At 34.5% G+C, this 20727-nt stretch overlaps 1 protein-coding gene across 5 annotated transcripts in view; it reads left to right on the forward strand.

Annotated features, from left to right (window-relative positions):
* The window catches only part of LOC129904285 (protein HESO1-like), a 29419-nt gene extending 14622 nt beyond the window's left edge, over positions 1–14797 (forward strand). For 4 of the 5 annotated variants that reach the window (XM_055979829.1, XM_055979832.1, XM_055979830.1 and 1 more), the window contains 6 exons: positions 1765–1949; positions 9485–9580; positions 12399–12444; positions 13411–13517; positions 13638–13739; positions 13819–14797. In XM_055979829.1, the coding sequence (XP_055835804.1) occupies positions 1765–1949; positions 9485–9580; positions 12399–12444; positions 13411–13517; positions 13638–13739; positions 13819–14601 (1319 nt within the window). In that variant the 3' untranslated portion in view covers positions 14602–14797. The remainder of the gene's footprint in view (positions 1–1764; positions 1950–9484; positions 9581–12398; positions 12445–13410; positions 13518–13637; positions 13740–13818) is intronic. The other variant, XM_055979831.1, reaches the window with a different exon arrangement.
* Positions 14798–20727: the final 5930 nt, after the last annotated feature.

Raw genomic sequence — 20727 nt, forward strand, 5'->3', positions numbered from 1 at the left:
GTTACTTAAATTTATATATTCAGAGTTCCATACGTTACTTCTGTGACAATTAAAGCGTGCTCAGTGTAGGGGTATTACATGTTCCCTCGTAAGAAATTTGGTCCAACAATTTACTTAGGCTACTTTTTCGAGGAAAAATCCTTCACTATACCTTTTGCAATTGACAAACATGCTCCATTGTTGCCCAGAAAGATCCATTTAAAATAGTGTGTTTGAACAATTACAAGTGCCTAGATGAAACCCATGGAGTTGGGTACCGGGAACAGAATCTCGTGCAACTACAGTTATTTACCTATTAGGCCATTAATAAAATTTCATCTGCAAATAGTATGCATGATAGAACCTCATCTTATATACTATTGGTTAGCTCATTCATAGTTAGGGTAAACAAGTAGGGGCTCTAGGCAGATCTCTAGGTAAACATATGGTTATGGAAGCTCCTCTATATTCTTTTTACTATTCTCGTGTTTGTAATAAATTCTACATATGCACTTGTGTTTGTATATTTCCTTTGAATTCCTTTCTCCTCCTGCACTGGCCAAAAAACTTAGCATTCTATCGCATTCTATCTTTATCTTTTCTCCAAGTCAATAAATATCAAACCATTTAATTCCATATCGATCTCAAATTAGTTAGTCAGCTCTATGATCCTTTTATCTATTCAGTTTTATTTAGGTCCATGTGCAGTTAGAGGATTCATCATAGTTAGGTTATGTGTATGCTGGCCTCCAACCTACGGAAACCATCCTTTATGCAAGCTTGAAGTTGACTATGCTTTTGCAGAACTCACATGCACAAGGTTGTCAGTGAATACTCGAAAAATGTAATAGCTCAATAAATCAAGAAAATTATAATATCGCCAAAATAATAGATTATTGCTGTTTTGATCGCAGCTTTTTGCCCCACAATATTGCTTTTATAGTGAATGGTTTATGGTTTCGGTGGAACTCTCTGATTTTCTGATGAACTGTCAAACTTGTGAACTACTTTTTCTACAAGTGCGTGTATGCCCGTATTCTAAATATATCCATCAGTGAAAAAATAAATGTCTGCCGTAAGATAGTTGTCTTTATATATATATATATATATATCTTATGGTCATTTTTGCTGAGACGTCTAGTTTTGTTCTCCGGTTTGTTCATGACTGTTTAAGAGCTCTTTTCTTGGATCGATGCTTGGAGAACTTTGTGCTATGGAAGTTTCCCCTCTGTTTTCTTCTTTCGCTCATTCAGATATATATTTTTGTGTTCAAATGAAGAACATAGCAGCCTATTTGATTTAGTAAATTTTATATATTCAAATTCAATAAAAGTCTAGGGATAAAGATTAGAAGATATGGAGCAGTAATGAAGGAGTGTAAGGGCTTGAGCTGGCACTGCAGACATGTCTGGAATTATATCCATAGGCCTGGTGCCATGTGCATTAAGTTAGTCTACAAAACCCCCATCAACTACAGGATCTCAAAGATTTAAAATGGTAGAGATAGAAAGCTCTATGCTGTGACCAACAGATAGACCTTGATACATTTACTGTAATCATCCGCTGATATGAAGTAACTTCTTTGAAACCTCTATAAAAACATACATATATAGATATATTTTGTAAAAGGTAAAAGACTTTGAACTTCGTTTCCGGTGTTCAAAGTAATTTTTAGATGCCCATCCTTAGAAGTTGATCATCTTGACGTGATAGTTAGAGCATTTGTATAGTTATAGACTTCTATTAATGTTTTTGGTGGCTCTGATATTTAAAATTCTGCCTCAGGGAATGGTTTCGTTTATGGTGTCAATCCAGTTACAACTGCCAGGGTGCCAGTTCTCAAAGTTGTTGACCAAGGAACTGAAATTGAATGTGATATATCAGTTGAAAACTGGGATGGGATTTCAAAATCAAAGACAATTTACATGATTGGTGCCATTGATGAACGTTTTCAGAAATTGAGCTTCTTGGTAAAATATGCTTGTCGTCTCGTACACACACGCACACACACGCACACACAATATACATCACAAGAGAGATTCAGCTTCCTTTGTACAGGAAAAAGGTTGCAGAATCATGTTGAGCATCGCATTACATATTTGCAGTATATTATGAATATCTTTCTTTTCCTGATATTTTTTTGGTATCCTGGGTTGGGAGGCCTTCCAAATGGATGCAGCCTTGACATGGGCAGCCCGATGCACTAAGCTCCCGCTATACGCAGGGTCCCGGGGAAGGGCCCGACCACAAGGGTCTATTGTACGCAGCCTTACCTTGCATTTCTGCCAGAGGTTGTTTCCAAGGGATGCAGCCTTGACATGAGGTCCTACATTTGTTATCTCATACATATACCTGGGAATCAGTAATATAAGAAAGCAGAAGAGTCTCCTCTCTTTTAGTTTTTGGGTCTTTTCATAAATGTCCGTTCTAATTTGGCCTCTCAACTAATTCACCTTTTGAGATTTTGTTCCAAAGCTACGCATCTCCTTAATGAAAGTGGTATACCTGTTGGAACATCTGACTAATCCACCCATGTGACATCCACCTGAGAGCATTATGGTTTAACTTCGGACTTCTTCTCAGTAGAGGCTACCTCTCTCGCATGGGCAGAATGCTGGTTGCATACACCAACGCCCCTCACTGACCATTACTCCCACCTACTATGCTTTAATTTCTTATTCCTACCTTTCCTGGGTTACTTTCTGGATTTCTATTCCCAGTCTTCCCAGTTTCTCCATTTTGCCTTCTTCAGTATTTTTCCCTTTCACACATTCTAGGGAAATTGAGTGAATTAGTAGAAGTGACGAATTTTAAGGCAATAGCATTCTTTTACCTGCTTTCTGGATGTTGTGCATTTTTGTCCTATCTTCTTAAGTTGTTGCACATAATACCCCAACTTTAATATTTACGTGTAAAAATCAATGTTGCTCGGACTCTTCAAAAATGTCAATGGGTGCATGTCGGATTCTCCAAAAGTAGTGTATTTTTGGAGAATCCGACACGGGTGCAACATTAAAAGTGAAGAGTCCGCGCAACTTAGGTAAAAATGGAAGTTCACGTACATCCTACCCTCCCCAGACCCCACCTAGTGGGATTACAGTGGGTATGTTGTTGTTGTTGTTGTTTCTCTAATTGTGTTACTTTTGGATAGAAAAATGTTATGTGGACATGTTTAGCCTTTTGGTCAAAACCCATTTTCACTTATTTATCCCATCTTTTTTCATGAAAAAAGAGTCACCAGTTAAGAGTTAAATTATCTAATGTGAATATAAAGTCTCTTAATATATTATTAAACATTATCCTTTTCATTTAACAACATTTTGGTAAAATGAAATAATGTCTCAATTAATTGAAAGTTCTTTAATTGTATTGGAATATTATATATTAATTTACTGAAGAATATCAATGTTTGCGAATGAGAATTAATACTCACTCCGTTTCAATTTGTTTGTTTTGTTTTTACTTGACACAAAATTTAAGAAAGCAAAGAAGACTTTTGAATCTTGCGATCTTAAATTAAAGAACGTAGAATGTACCAAAATGTCCTTTAATCTTGAGGATATGCCATGTGGAAAGTTATAATTAAAGAGTTGTCAAAAAAGGAAAGAATTTTTTTTTGAAACGGACTAAAAAAGAAAAGTAACACAAACAAATTGAAATGGAGGGAGTATTAAATTTATAGAAACTTTTTATTAGCTTAGAAAAATTTCATTTTACTAAAAGAAATTTAAACTATTGTAAGTATTTCTAAAATTTAGAAAACCAACTTCTAATAATAGGATTTGAATGTCATAGAGGTTTAGTGTAAGTTCACAATTTTTGTTTTAAAAAATGGATAAATAAGTGAAAATAGGCTTTGATCCCTGAAGAAGTTTAACGAATATGCCATGTGCAAGTCAAGGATGAGAGCTTCCTTTTTTGTTCAGTTTCAAAATGAGACATTTGGGTACTGTATATAACTGCAAAAAGTAGGGCAATATGCACAGTTCCTAAAAACTGAAGTATCAAAAATGTAATTTTGCCTTTTACAATAATTCAAGATGGTTTCTTTCACATGCACACATATTAGAAGGCTACTAGAAAGTGCCCAAAATGCTTACTAGGCTAAGGCCTCATTTGTTTTCATTAAGATTTAAACGTTTGAAACTGAATGCAAATCTAGATGCTTAAGTTGTTCTATCTAGATCTCAATACTGAATGATTAAGATTGTTTATTTTTCAACATCTGAATGTACATAATATATTTATATGTACATAATAAATATAAAATTGAAATAAAAATTAATGAAATATTAAAATAAAATAAAATTATTATTTGACTTAAAAAATAAAACACTTATGCTTGCTAGTGATGGTTGAGGTAGTTTGTGGTGATGGTGATGGTATAATTGTTGTTAGTGGCTAGTAATGATGATGGCGATAGTTATGATGGGAGAAGTGGTTAGTGTTGTGGTGACTGTCATAATGGTGGCAATTGGTAGTGGGGTTGGTTGTTGGAATGATGAAATTGATTGATGTTAGTAGTTGGTGGTGTTGATGGTGGTGCTTGAAGAATGTGTGGTGGTTGATGATGTGTTTGTAGTAGTTGGCGCCACTACTAATTATGATGATGGAGGTGATTGGTAGTAGAGATTGACCACAGTGGTGGTAGTGACTGATAGTAGTAATGGAGGTGGCGCAGTGGTTGTGGTGACTGAAGAATGTATGGTGGTATTTTGCAACTATGCTAGTTGTGATGGTTGAGTTTGTTGGTATTAGGAATTGACTGTAATGGTGATAGAGGTGGTGGTGGCGGTGGCTGTAGAGATGGGGGTGGTGGTGGTGATGATGGCAAAGGTGGCTGGTAAGTGGTGGTGACTGGTGATTGTGGATAAAGTGATGGTGAATATTTTCCACACAAGAATACCTCTTAATTACATTAAGACTCTGTTCCTTAATTTGCAATTTAGTGTCGTTATCAAATTTATAAGACATACTTTCCCTTGCCAATGAACCTCTTTTGAAGAGGCAACACTAAACAATTGGTATTTCACATTATCTTAGTATTTTTTCAATTTCTTTGTTCATATATTTGTCATTCATGCTTATAATTATTAGTCTTGGACTAGACATATATATTTGTATTTTTTCTCCCTTTGTGCTTTTTTTTTTTTCCATTAAAGCCCATGCTTTATTTGTGTTTAAATCCGTAGCGAACCTTAGAGCTTTTTGCTTTTGATAACACTGGACTAAGTAAGGTTAAAAGCTTCCAAAAATGTTATTCGATGCGTTTATAATTTGAGAATATAAAGGACTTCTTATCCTGCAAAGTGTGTTTTCAAGTCCTGAATTGGATTCTAGGGGATGAGGGTGAGCTTATCCTGATTCTTTTTAAATTGAAGATACAGACTAGGAGGAAACATTTTGTCCTAATTCCTTATTTTGTAGATTCTCATCGTTAGGAGAATGTTAAGGATGCACCACTGTAAATAGCAACAAACATAGTTGGAGCAGACATTTGGTGGACGAAAAATGAAATCGAGGTACAGTCCATGTGCCTCTTTGATAAAGAAATGTGGAAAGTAAGCAAAACGAGACTTGGCCTCATTTTGCAAAAGGAACCTGATGTGAAGGCTACATGATTCTTGTAAACTTGTGCCCCAATTATAGTGGAGGAGATTTCGAAGGTGAGAATGATCTTTCATATGTTTCAAACTTACTAGTTTTGGAGTTATTGCTTTGTCATATGCTAGAGCTTCAACAGAGTTGCTCGTGTGAGCAAACCTAGGTTAAAAGGTTACAGGACTTTGAGAGCTAGAACTCATTTTCTAGGAAAGAAAGCACTAATTATTTGGCTTGTATAAGTGTCGGTTCATAATCCATAGAAGGAAAAAAAATTGGGTAGTTTCAAATATATACAATAAAGTAATTAGCTTACATCAAATATAGTCATGTTTTATCTACATAAATAATTGCAAAAATCATAGAAAATATATAGTGACTATACAATAAAGCTTGCCAAAAGTCATAGAAAGTATAAACTAGCTATACAATTTAGCTTACGTATACATGAGTTATATACTAACTATATATTATGATACATTTAAAAAGCTGAATATAGCTTGACTATACATGAAATATACATTGACTATTCAATCTCGATCAACTCAAAATCACCTCTAAACAGTCTCAAAATTTAGGTATGAAATCCTCTTGATGTTTCAAGTCTTTTGATATATAATTCGTTCGAAACGATTCACGTTTGCGGTACATTGATTTTTTAAAAAGAAGAAAAAACTGGAAGAAGAAGAACTAGAAGAAGAATCTGAAAGAAAAAACTGGAAGAAGAGACTGTTAGCAGAAGACGACGACAACGAAGGTGGAGAAGAAATTGGCCATTTTTTTGGTAATTGAAATGACCGAATGGTCATTTGATGTAATTATCCCCCCAAAAAAGCTCTTATGTGTATCTTCTAAGAATTGACAAGATACTGATGAAGCTTAATAATCTGCTTTCTTGCCTCCCTTTGCATTCAATTTTTGGAATAACTTGTCTAGATGATAACACTGCAGGTGACAAAGCCCCTGGGCCTAATGGTTATAACAGACTTTCTTTAGCAAATGTTGGAAAATCATTGGATCAGATGTCGTAGCTGCAGTACAAAATTTCCATGATCAAGAAGTTTTTGAGAGGAGCTTCAATGCCACCTTTGTGGCACTTATACCAAAGAAGGTGGGAGCTGTGGAGCTCAATGATTTTAGACCTATCGGTTTGATTGGTAGTGTATATAAAATCATAGCCAAGTTGTTAGGTGAGAGGCTGAAGAAGGTGATCCACAAATTAGTTGATGGTCATCAAATGACTTTAATAAGGGGAAGACAGATTATGGATGCAATACTCATAAAAATGAGTGTGTGGAGGCTAGACAGAGAAGTAAAATACCTGGAATTTTATGCAAACTGGATATCCAGAAGGCATATGATCACCTAAATTGAGAATATCTATTGGGAATCCTACCGAAGATGGGATTTGGCACTAGGTGGATCGGATGGATCAGATATTGCATCAGTACAGTGCAGTTCTCAATTCTGGTTAACAGTTCACCAACATGATTTTTCTCTTCGAATAGGGGCTGAGGCTGGGAGATCCCTTGTGACCTTTTCTATTCATCATAGCAATGGTGGGGATGAATGATATGCTCCAGACCCCTAGAAATAAGGGTTGGTTCAGGGGTAAATACCAGAATAGACAACAACGTAGAAATGTCTCATCTCCGGGCTTCACATTAATTGGGAAAAGAGCTTCATTTATCCAGTTAACATTGTTGAGGAGATTCACATGTTAGCTGGCCTGACGTTTTTGGAGGCAAAGTGGGAGAGTAGCCCACAGTTTACTTGGGTATGCCTTTGGGGGTAAAAACAACTCAAAGGGGATGTGGAGTAGTGTGATAGAGAAGGGTGAAAAGAAGTTGACAAATTGGAAGATGCAATATTTATCTATGGGAGGGAGATTGACACTTATTAATAGTGTGTTAGATGCTCTACCAAGTACCAACTTATATGATGTCCTTATTCCCAGCCCCTGTTAGTGTGTTAAAGAGAGTTGATACCTTAAGAAACAATGTCGTCTGGCAGGGCAATAGTGATGAAAAGAAGATTCATTTAGTCAAATGGGATATCATGACAAGAAGCAAGGAAGAGGAAGGAATGTTATCAGGAATCTGAAGGCTTAAAATCAGAGTTTGATGCTGAAATGGTTGTGAAGATATACTACAAAAGGAGGACCATTATGGAAGGAAATCATTAGAAAGAAATATAGGAAGGCAGTTGGACCAAAAATTCAATGAACACTCCTTATGGGTGGAGTGCTTGGAGGTCCATCAGGAATTTGTGGCCAAAGATGATGAGCAGAACTAGATTAAAAGTGATTCTTCCCATCTGTTCTAGCCTTGGTGGACAAAGTTACCCGGTATCTGTTGTTGGTGGGAGGTGGCAAGTATCACGTGAAGTTAGTTGAGGTGTGCGAAAGCTGGCCCGGACATCACAGTCATCAAAAAAAAAAGAACAAGATTAAAAGTGGGGAATGGTATGAAGACTTCCTTTTGGAAGGATAATTGGATTGGGCAAGGTGTTCTGCAACAAAATATCTTATGCCAACAACAAGAAGCAACAGTTGCTGAAGTTTGGTGTGAACAAGGATGGAATTTGACTTTTAGGAGATCCCTGATCGGGGAATGGGGAGGATAACTGAGTTTTACAATACCCTAAATAATTTTAAGGGTACCACTGGGAATTGGGATGTTATGATATGGCTAGGAAATAATCAAGGAACTTTTATGGTGAAAGAGATTTACAAGATTTTGAGCAAAGTTAACTTTCACTCAAACTCTTTTTCCCTTCTATTTTGACCGTAGTTAATTATAAGGTGGGCTATCATGGAGAATTATCTGGAAAGTGAAGATCCCACTGGAAGTAGCTTGGTTCTCTTGGCTTGTGGCCAAAGCAGCAGTGTTGACACAGGAAAAGTTGAGAAGTAAGGGATTTAACTTATGCTCCAGATGTTATTTATGTGGGGAATGGGCAGAGATAACCAACCATCTCCTTTTACACTGCAAATGGACAAATTAGATCTGAAAACTATTCATTAATGTGAGGGGAATCAGGTGGGTGGTGCCAGGAAACACAATGGAGGCACTAGACAGTTGGGGCAGAGAATGCTCTTTGTCCAAACAGAAGGAGAGATGGAGGGTTGTCCCAGCATGCATTTGGTGGACTAGATGGAGAGAGAGAGTAATCAGAGGTGTTTTGAGGATAAGCAGTGCAACAATCAGAAGCTAAGGATGAATTGCTTAGCTCTTTACTATTTTTAGTGTAAACAGGAATGTTTAGTACAAATGAAAGATATTTTTGATGTTTTAGACAATATGTAAGAAGAAACATAGGAAGTAAGTTTCTTCTATCTTGTAATTGTCTGATTTGGGCGACTGTACACTTGGTATAGTGTACCTGTTAATAAATAGCATGCTACCATTATTTTAAAAAAATGATAGCACTGCTGAAGATTTTTAGCTGTCAATTCCTTTATCAGCTTAATCTAATAAAAAAATAGTTCTACACATATACGATCTACATGGACATCTTTACAGCAGTCACTTGTATGAGTTGTCTTTGTTTTTTCAGTTTAGTTAAATACATTCAGTCCATCTTTTCTCTTCCTTTCCTTTTCTCAATTTTGAGCAATGAGGTTTTTGATGCCAAAGTTTTGACTTGAATAAGGATTGATCTTGAAACTGTTTAAATTCTTTGACGTGATCAAACATGTGTTGTTTGTAGCTGCAATTCTCTTTTCGGGTTTGTCTAATCTTTAGACCCATAGTTTGCCTTGGGGTAAATAGCCCCTATGTAAACCAATATATCTTTGTGTGTGTTTGCTTGGGTGCAATGTTCAATGTTTTCCACTAAAAAGAATGTTTTGCATCGTTACTTCACATTTCTGTTGTTAGATCTCATGAATTTCTCTTTGCAGATGAAAGCATGGGCGAAAGCACAAAATATTAACAGTGCAAAGGATCAAACGTTGAATTCTTTATCTATAATACTCTTGGTTGCTTTCCATTTGCAGGTATGCTTTTCAGAACAAGTTCTTCATTTGCAGAAACCCTTAATTATCATTATTCTTCTTTTTTCTCATTCTTTGTGGCAGACCCGAACCTCTTGTTTATCATGTCTTCTATTCGAAATTCCCATGTTTTCTATTCATCAATCATCTATTTCAGGATTTCATGTTAAAGAAACTTTAGTCTCCAAGCATTTTTCGTTATTCTTTTGGGATGTTTGGCTGATGTGTTTTTATCTCCGCCTGTTAGACCTTCTTAAAGTTAATTATGATAAGGGCTTCTGAATCTTGAACATGCTAATGCATCCACAAATTGTCATGTTGCTTGTAAACAGTGTTGGGCCTAGATACGGCAAAGTAGTGAAATGAGTAATAACTGTAAGGGCTAAAACCAATTGGGTGATGAATACATTGGGCGTGAATGGATTAAAAGCCTACTCGTTTTCACCATCTTTTCACCTTTACTAAGACTTTTCTCATAGGAAATGAAGGTGGGAAGGTGACATCAACCAATAACTTGTCTTTTTTCTAGTATTTTTAAATCTATAATGGACTTGCTGATCTTTCTTCATGCAGACGTCAAAGTCATTTTGTTTGGGGGTTTTGGTGTTTTTAGCAGATAGATAAATCTCTGCCTTTTGTCATAACTGTGTTCAGTTTCTAGCATGTGTAGTACCAGCCTATTTAATGTGGGTGCATGAAAAGCAAAAAAGGGTGTCAGTGCTGAAGTGTGGACTTGGCTTGGATTTGATTATTGGCTTAAGTACTGGTTTCCCATATGCTTGGAAGCGCATACAGTTTCTTTTCACAAATTTATCATTTCCACTTGAACCTATGCTTTTGGTCTTCTTTTTTATTCTTTTCTGAAAAAGATTCTCTCCCCGTTCGCGTTTTATCGACTCTCTTGACCTTGTGAATTGTGATCAGCAAATAGGCAATTTGCCTGATGAAATTCCTGCCTCAAATTTGTTTTTACATATCTTGGTCGAAAACCATTTTCTTACTAGCTTAAGTTAGTTGGAGAGCTCACTAGTTATTCCTTCCCAATGGAGGACGGTAAATTGAACCTCTACTTGACCTTTCAGAAGAACAAGTGGTATGTGTGCTGATTAGATCTTAGACCTTGAAATTATAGGGTCAACAAGCCAGACAACAATAGACCCTATCATCAAGGGTATTAGTCAAGTCCATAGATCACTTATGTCTCCAACACCTTTTGTTAGAATTGTTACGAACAACTCCTACAATTGGTCATTACTGACGACTTTGAACTCTGATACATGAAATCTTCTTGAATCTAGGTAGTATTTATAGTTTTGATGGGTGTGAAGTACTAGGGAGAGACAATGACATGGAGATTGTTGAAGTAGATGAAGACCCATTTATTCTAAAAGATTTCTTGCTCTTCCATAGATGGACATAATTTCTGATATGCAACAACTTCTGCTTTCATCGGAATATCTCATTCAAAGGCAAGAGACGAACTGGATTTGGTCAGTGAGACGCAAAAATAGTACTTCAAGTGTACAAGAACTTTTGTTCTTTCTTGGCTTTTGTTATTTTGGTACAAATCTTTTTGGTTCTTAAAAAGAACTCAAGGGTTGTTTTCCAACTCAATCGGAGGACTTTGTTGAGATGTACAAGGAGAAAATTAATTACCACTATCTGTACTTCATCTTCTATGCATTGCTATTTATCTATATTACTTTAAAAGCAAGAAACTCCTTAAAGATGTTGATTGAACTTTTTGTCCTTCCTCTAAAGAGACAAAAGTGTCATTTATTATTTTCTTAATATTTTAAACTTTGATATTAAATAGCATTTTATTTAGTAAAAGTTTCCATACTTGAATTATAAATGTGAATATTAAAATCCCTTCATTAGAAGACAAGGTTTTGATAACTCACGTCAAATCATTAAAGGAAAATATTGAAAACTTACCAATTTTTTTTGACGAAAAGAATAACACTATCACGTCAAGTCATTAAAGGAAAATATTGTCCCTTTTTTTCCTCTCTTAATTTCTTGGAGTCAACTTTTCCTAAATTATTAAGTCTAATTGTCTTCCTAGAGTGCTGTTTTCCAATAGAAGTATGGTAATTCTCAATTTTACTAATATTATTATTGACACAATCAACACAATAAATAAATAAAGGAAAGAATTGAAGTAGTGAAATTTATATAAGACAAAATAAAGTATGCCTTCTTTCACATAAGTGGAGTTAGGCTAATTAGTTAACGTAAGTTTCCTTTCACTTTGTGCTAATCTCTTTGTTCTTTGCTTATCTTAAGATCTTAGCAATAATGTTGCTCTTCTTTGTTCTTTATTTTTTGTTCATATTGAGAGTTCTATAGTACGTTGATGGACAAAATCAATATGATTTTTTGTGTAGATAACCTACAATAATGCAAACATTGGTGGTTGTTTCCACTAATTTGGATGAGTCTTTCATAGTTTGGTGGCATAACAATTCATTAACGATCAATTACAAATAAATAATGTGTTTGTGATATGATATCAGGTGAAATACCAAACAATAATATATTTGAGATACAAAATTATTTATAGCATTTTTTAGCGTCAATTGCTACTTTTTAATAATTTTGTTCTTCTTATATATAGATTTATTGATTGATGTCAGGTACACGTGCAAAGCATGTACACTAAATTAGTATAGATATATATGTGTATATATATACACACATACACGTGTTTGTGTGTGTATTCCCCATCCTTATCAAAGTATATAATAAATCTTTGTATAGATTAGTTATGAATATCTTCCTCTTCATCACTTACTCGGCTTAATCAAAAACTTTGCAGACTCGAAGTCCTCCCATACTGCCTCCATTTTCCGCCTTATTCAGAGGTAAAACTCTGACTTTTTACATTTCAAGTTTCCCGTAAATCTATGTAGCTTAGTTAATTCTGGTTGAAATTTCTCAATCCATCTTAAAGGGCGAATTTCGTTTTAGAATCATTTTGGACTTCAGTATGTTTCTTTGAAGATTTAGCATTTGATTAAAATACTGGCTTTGTTGCTTAATAGTACTATTGTACCATCACTAAAACGATATCATATTAAGTTTAGTTCTGGCAGTTTAGTTTTGGTATTAGACATATGATGCTATGTGCTGACTGATGTGGTGTTCTGTGAAAGTTATTCTGTGAGATTGGTTTTGTATTTAGTTCTGGCATTTTAGTTTTGTTATTAGACATATGATGCTATGTGCTTGACTGATATGGTGTTCTGTGAAAGTTATTCTGTGATATTGGTTTTGTATTTAGTTCTGGCATATTGAGAGCTGTAAACCACTGTCAAGTCACATCCATGTCGCGTGTGGTGCTATCACAAAAGTTAAGTTATGGGAAACCATGTCGTATTTAAGAGGCTTTTAATTAGGAGAAAGGCAAAAGCTTGTCTGATCAGTCAGAAGAACGTATGCAAGTGCTTTTTCAAATATGAGGATCGCGGATTGTCATCTTTGAGGAAAACTATAATGTTGTTCCCTCTTGGTGCAGACGTGAGTCTGAAGGGAAGATGCACCAAAATTTTTTATGACAAACATTCATTAATATATATGGACCTTGTTGAGTTCAGGATTTAGGTAATATGAATGTCATTCTTGTGCATGAAAATGCTAGGCAGAAAGCTGTAAATGCCATAGATATGAAACATTGTTTTATTTTGATGCTGCCTAAGTTTTCTCGCTTCTCTTTTAGTTATTAGTCATGAATCTTCCTCGTTCTTTCTATTTCCAAGTATTCTATCCAACTTTCAGTTTTTATTTGACTTGGTCACCGATTATTTTAATTGACTTCCCATTTGTGCTAGATGGCAATGAGTCAGTAGCAGTGGAGAGCTCTGTGTGTAAGTTTTTAAACTATGGAATAAGCAATAAAGAATCAGTGGCTGAGCTCTTTGTTTCTCTATTAAACAAGGTTGGATTTTGTATTCTCCGTTGATATAAAATGGTTCATGTACCATGCAGGCTGCTATTTTACATATTATGTTCTAATCTATATATTGGCATTATACATAGTGTGATTTAACTATTGCAGTTGCTATCAGTTGAGAAGCTTTGGTCCGAAGGTTTGTGTGCCAGCACATTTGAAGGATCTTGGATATCTAAAACATGGGGTTCTAGAGTTGACCATATAAATGTGATTGTGCTTGGCTTCGTCATTTTTTGACATGTTGTTAACAAGCTATAAATTTATGTTAGTTTAACGGTTTTTACAGGTTGAAGATTTCGCTGATAGATCTCAAAATGTTGCAAGGGTAGTAGGAGCAGAAGAAGTTAAAAAAATTTACAGCTGTATCCACCTTTCAGTCCAACACATTTTTGATTTCTTAAATAAAAAGATTGCAGGGAGCTCTTTAAGGGAGTTCCTATTTGGCCAAGATGTAGCCTCTAAGCTTGTTGGCGCTTGTACTGTAAAATCTATTGCCAAAGAAATACAAGCTCGTGCTTCTGGAAAAAAGGAGGTGCAATCTGTTGCATTTTCAAACGGAAATAAAAAAATTGTACGTGTTGATTCTATCTTCACAAAAAGCATGTCATATGTGGAAAGTCCGAGAGGTATGGCTCAAGGAAAACGGAAACTTTTGGGGCCAACTGACTCTTCCTCGACAAAAATAAGTCGAACAGATGATTGGTTGGGGGGCAGCTTCTCTGAGTTGTCAAGAAGGCAGCCAGGACAACAGCCTATGCCTCACTTCTTGAGAAATAGTTGGGAACCAGTGGCAATGATCTCAAGAGAAGCTATGTACAATAGGCCCCGGCCTGTTTCGTTTGAACCTACCTATGGAAGGATGAGATTAGCGGAACCTTCTGGAGAAGAGATATCTAGACACCCAAGTTTGATTTCTCCAACTGTTCCTCATACGTTTCCGACCAGACCCCTTATAGGTAGTCAAATTTCTTATGAGCCATTGAGACATCCTGTTGGTTATTCTAATTCGGTTTGTGATTCTATGCATTCCTCAGCATATTTTTTGCCCCCTCATCCTAGGAGGTTTTGATGTGTAAGGTTAAACCTAATGATTCCCCATCAATGTAATTTTGCCGTGGATTTAGAAGTTGAAACAGATACTAATTTAAGGGCAGCATCCAAATGTCAAGAACTAAAGTTTTCTTTTGCTTCCTTTCTACCTTCAAAGCTCTGACTTTATACTTTGCATTGTACTTTACCTACATTAATGAAGCGCTTTTCTTGTGTCTTGGTTTTCTAATATGTAATTTTCTGACAAATCCTCACTCCATTTTTTCTCCAAGTGAATTATTAGTCGAATAATACTGCTGTAACCTCTTTGTAACACTTGATTAGAAATAAAGAAAGAGGAATGAAAATACACAAACTTGAAGAAATTTACTCGACTTACACAAAGTAGAGTTATTAAGATAATTATGTTTTACCCTTTTGTTTTCACTAATTATTTTAGTCAGAATGCTTGCCTTCGTATGGCTATTGATCTTATTTAACATCAGCCAAATAGTAGAGAAGTTCATGGCTCCTTTTTTTTGTCCATCCCTTGATGCTGTTAAATCCATTGCATCTTTACCCATTTCATTAGGAAAAGTCTAATAATATAAAGGGAAAAGAATCATAAATATCCTTTATTTATGCGAAAAGGTTCATAAATATTTTTCTTCCATTTTTTGGTTTAAAAATATCCTTAGCCTATTTTTTTGGCTCATGAATACCCTTAACCTATTGGAAATGGCTCAAAAATACCCTCCCTTCACCTTTTGGTCTAAAAATACCCTCAACCTTTGTTTTTGTTTCAAGAACACTCCTCCTTCTATCTTCTTATCTAAAAATACTATAAATCCAAATTTAATTGAATTGAATTCTTTTAATAATTAATTAATTCTTTTACTAATTAATTAATTTTTTTAGTTGTTCTAAAAGATAATTTTTTTATTTATTCAAATTCTTAATACTAGCTCATCCCAAAATATTTAAAATATTTAAGTCTAACTATATTTGAAATGAAAAATAAATTCTTTATGTTATCAAACTTTTTAGTCACATAGATTAAAGAAAAAAGGATAAAATTTGGCTAATTAATATATTATAGACTTAACGATTTATCCTCTACACTGAAGAAAATAATTATTTATTGATTCAAATTATAAGTAGAAGATTTTCTAATAAAATGTCTATTTATTAATTTTTTTAGTCGAGTAAAAATTATATTGGAGATTACACATTCCAATTGATATTTCATAGACTTAACGATTTATCCTCAATACTAAAAAGAAATATGTAACTATTTATTGATTCAAACTTTAAGTAGAAGTTCTCTAATCGATTTTAATCTTTTAGTCGGGTAAAAATGTACTATTTACAAAAAAATTGATTTAGTTCAAATAATAAAATTACAGATTTTTATATGGTAAAAGTTTAAACGATATTAAAATCATAAATATTAATATACAAATATAAAGAGATAACAAAGGTTGATGGTATTTTTAGACTAAAAGGTGGAAGGGGGTATTCTTGAACCAATAACAAATGTTTGAGGGTATTTTTAGACCAAAAGGTATAGAAAGGATATTTTTGAGTCATTTTCAATAGGTTAGATATTAGGAAAAAAAATAGATTAAAGTATTTTTAGACCAAAATATGAAAGAATGGTATTTATGGGCCTTTTCTTATAGATGAGGAGTATTTATGAGCTTTTTCCTAATATAAATACAACTTAGTGGCTATGCTTTCAATTTGCAAGCCTGATTGTTTATCATAATGGGAATGGGATTGGGCATTTCATGTTCAATGATTGTTGAGAGAAGGAACTTGCATACCTATGGAGTTGAAAGCCTTGTGGTAACTGTGTATGTTGTGGGACCAATTAATATTAGTTGAGGATAGGATAAGAAATTAGTTTTGGTCCTATCTGCTGGAGTAGTTGGCAATACCATCTCATTTGGCGTCAGAGAATGTAAATATAGATAAGAATTGATGCTTCTATCTTTTTGTACGCCAACCCTCCATTATTAAAATGTCTTCTGTGGCTATCCCTATAATTGATTGATCGGGCAGTTGTTTATGGACAAGAAAAATGATTGCTCATGGACATGCATTGTTGTAATACCGGTCGATGAAATGGCTGTCTTTTAAGTATATGCTAGATATTGGAGCTCGTGCCACCATAGATCCAATATATGTTATTTTCTGTTTCTCAATTTATGTGACATTGATGAATTAGGAAAGTCAATCATTTTTTAAGCTAACTTTCTATTAATCCATGTCCTTCACAGTCTCCTATCTAAGATCACGTTCTTAGTAAGTCAAAACTTCGTCATGTTCTATCTAATTACCTTTCTTCAATACTTTTTTGGTTTACATCTACCTCTCCAAAAATCATCGATAGCCAACCTCTCATACCTCTCCTTACTGGGGCATTTGTGTTTTTCCTCTTCACATGCTCAAACCATCTCTGCCTCGCTTCTCGCATCCTGCTCTCCATCGAAACCACTCCAACCTTGTCCCAGATATATTCATTTCCAATTCTATATATGCCAAAACATCCATCGCAACATCTTCATTTCCACAACTTTCATCTTTTGAATTTGAGAGTTCTTGACTGGCCAACATTCTATACCATATACCAAAATCGATCTAACCACCACTCTGTAAAACTTGCATGTAAGTTTTAATGACATCTTCTTATCACATAAAATTCTGTATGCTAGCTTCCATTTCAACCACCCTGCACCAATACAATGGATGACACGATCATTAATCTCCTCATTCCCTTGACTAATAGACTCAAAATATTTGAAACAAATTTATCAAAAAACCATAAACAACAATAATTGTGATCCAGAATTCCTAAATTAAACTCTTAGCTCTGCCTCCAAAGCCACACTAAAACATATAAATTATTACAACTATAACAACTGTCAATGTATGTGACTTGATTTTTGTTCCTTTGTTTTTCATAATTTTTTTCAAGTTCTCATCCTTGTTGCTATAGATGAGTTCTAGTGGTCATTATCAACAATTACTCAGTACCACTGCTGTATCATGGATAATTATTGTAACCTTTGGCCCCTTTTATTTGTTAAAACAACATTATGCATGTGGGATTTGTGTAATGGTTCCTAGCTACTTCATTTTATCTAGTTTTATTTCATTCAAATCCTTTTTTTTTGTGATGAATTCAAGATCAGCAATAGTAAGGTGCAATTGGCATAACCCTCAATACATGTATACTTTATAAGTAGATCATTCCACTTGTATCATTCTCATAAGTTATTATTAATTATGGTTACTTCAAATGGGGTTTTCATGCATAGAAATTTTGGAGATTTGTCAATATCATGTCTTTATCAAACATGTCATATGGTAATACTATATTTTCGCAGCCAGCCAGAGTTACGTTTAAGAAATTGCTACTAGCACTATAAGATATACTTTACTAGTTGCTTACGATGTGAGCACTGGGGGTCCCTTGACTTGATATGTATAACATATAATATAGGAGTGTTTAAATTTAGCATTATCTAAAAGAAGAAAAACACAAGGGATAATTTTATGAGAAAAATGTAATACTTACGATAGAAATAGCGTCCCATTTAACGATTAATTCACATAACGGACCATGCATTCAAATTTCAAAGAGAATGTGCCGGAGCAAAATACATTTTAGTATTAAAATATTAATAGGAGTATTAATTTGTAGGGGTTAGTGGTAGAATGTGAATAAGTTTCTATGTAACTCCTACAACTTCTAATTCTTTATTTGCTCATTATTTTAATTCATCAAGCTTTGTAACTCATGTAACCTTTGAGGGATGATTCCTCTATTCATTTACCTACATTATTATCCACTTTATTTCTATTCAATATAAGGAAGAATTACTCACTTATAAATAATGGTATTTCTTTCTTTGTGAATTATATGTCAAATAAGATGAGATGAAATATGTTAATTAAATGTGGAAAAATATTGTAGTGTGTAGTAGTGAAAGAGAGAGTTGAGCCAAGAAAATATTCTAAGTCTTCAAGTATATTCACTATATAAAAGAGAGTAATTATAGGTTGAAGGAATGTGTTTCTCTTTTGTGGAGCTTTAGACTCTTCAACTAATCCGAAGTTGTTTGAGTCATACACGTTGTTGGGCTGTTGTATCCTAGAGGGTACAAGTCAAGAGATATGCTGTTAGATCGGTGTAGATTATTTCGAGGTGGGCTTGAATCTCCTTAAAGAGAACGAGATATATGCGCCTCAGCCTGAATATAATTTTTATTCACGTTTGCCATTTTATTTTCAACTGTAATTTATTATTTTTGTGGTATATTATACCAACAAGTTTAAGGAGATTCATGTTTTTTTTACAGTTTGAAAAAAGTACGGATATCTAGATAGGAGATCTCAACATCATTCCGCTTCAACGTCGCTCTCTTCAAGAGATGGAAGAGAAGATATGTATGGGTAAAGTATTTTTCTACTTGCTCAATTCAAGCGGAGGAAAGGTAAAGGGAAAAAAAATACCTAGTATTTTTCGTGAATAAAGTGATAATACTTTTCATGAACACAAAGTGATATTCAAAATTCTTAAAATAGTGGGGTTCAAGAAGACCTATTCAGACCATTGTGTTTTTGTGTAAAAATTCTCTGATAGTGACTTTATTATCATTTTTCTTTATGTTGATGGCATGTTTGTTGTTGGACAAAATGCTTGCAAGATTCAAAAGTTGAAGTAAGAGTTGAATAAATTTTTTGCTATGAAGGACTTGGGACTAGTAAGGCATATTCTTGACATGTAGATTGTCCGTGATAGAAAGGCCAAAAACTTGTTGTTATCACAAGAGAAGTACATTCAGAAAGTACTTCACAAGTTTAACATGAACAAAGCTAAGGTTGTCAGTACAACTTTAGCTATGCACTCCAAATTGAGCACGAAACATTGTCCTTCCAGTAATGGTGAGAAGAAAGATATGAAGAAATTATTTTATGCTTCAGTCGCTGGTAGTATGATTACGCAATGGTGTGTACAAGACCAGATATTTCTCATGTTGTTGGTATTGTTAGCCATTTTTTTTTTAATCTAGGAAGAGAGCATTGGAATGTTGTAAAGTGGATTATGAGATATCTTTGTGGCACTTCTAGTTTGAGTTTGTGTTTTGGAACAAGAAATTCTATTCTCTGTGGTTATAATGATTCAGATATGGTTGGTGATGTTGATACTCGTAAGTCTACTTCAGGCTACTTGACTACTTTTGAAGGGGAAGCTATGTCTTGGCAATCTAGATTGCAAAAATGTGTTGCTTTATCTATTAAAGAAGCTGAGTTTAATTCTATTGTTGAAGCTTGTAAAGACTTGCTCTGGATGAAGAGATTTTGGGGGGAACTTGATTGTGCTCAGGAGAGGTATGTGCTTTATTGAGACAGTCAAAATGCTATTCACCTTGGCAAGAATTCTACATTTTATGGTCGGACTAAATACATTGATGTGAGATACCATTGGATTCGAGATGTGTTGGATTTTAAGTTGTTTGAACTTGAAAAGATTTATACAGATGATAATGGTTCCGAAATGATGACTAAAGCTTTGCCAAGAGGGAAGTTTGAACAATGTTACATAATTGCCGGGATGATGGTCTCCTCCATATAGTCGAGAGGGGGAGAACTGTTGGATTTTAGTCTTTTTCCCTTTTTATGTGGATAAATAAAAGCCTAATTTGGACTAGTCCACTTTTTTCTATAAGCCCAATATTATGGTGCATATGTAAAAAATATTTTAGGTTTTATTTTCATTTAATTTACAAGAGAGTATAGCATCCACAATAAAGAGAAAAGTGAGAGAGTGCAGATTTTTGCACAAGCCCTAGCAGCCATTTTTAAATCGCGATTTCCGCTTCATTGCTTGTCTGATTGAGCTGATTTTTGGATAGCTTGTTCCTTTCAATTTAATCTTTGATAAGTAACTGACATAGATGGATATGAAATCCTGTAGATTCATATTTTAGCTCGTGAACAGTAGCTGTGTTTTGGTGATTTAACTCCTTTTGCTTCTCTAGTTTTTGGTGTTGTCTTATAGTTGGTGTTGCTCATTATTTGGCACATCTTTGGTGGCCATTTTGGAGAAAAATTTAGTAACTCTTATTGGTTATAGTGGATCTTTGGTCCCGTGATT

The sequence above is a fragment of the Solanum dulcamara genome, chromosome 9 (genome assembly GCF_947179165.1).
Source record: "Solanum dulcamara chromosome 9, daSolDulc1.2, whole genome shotgun sequence".
Taxonomy (NCBI): domain Eukaryota; kingdom Viridiplantae; phylum Streptophyta; class Magnoliopsida; order Solanales; family Solanaceae; genus Solanum; species Solanum dulcamara.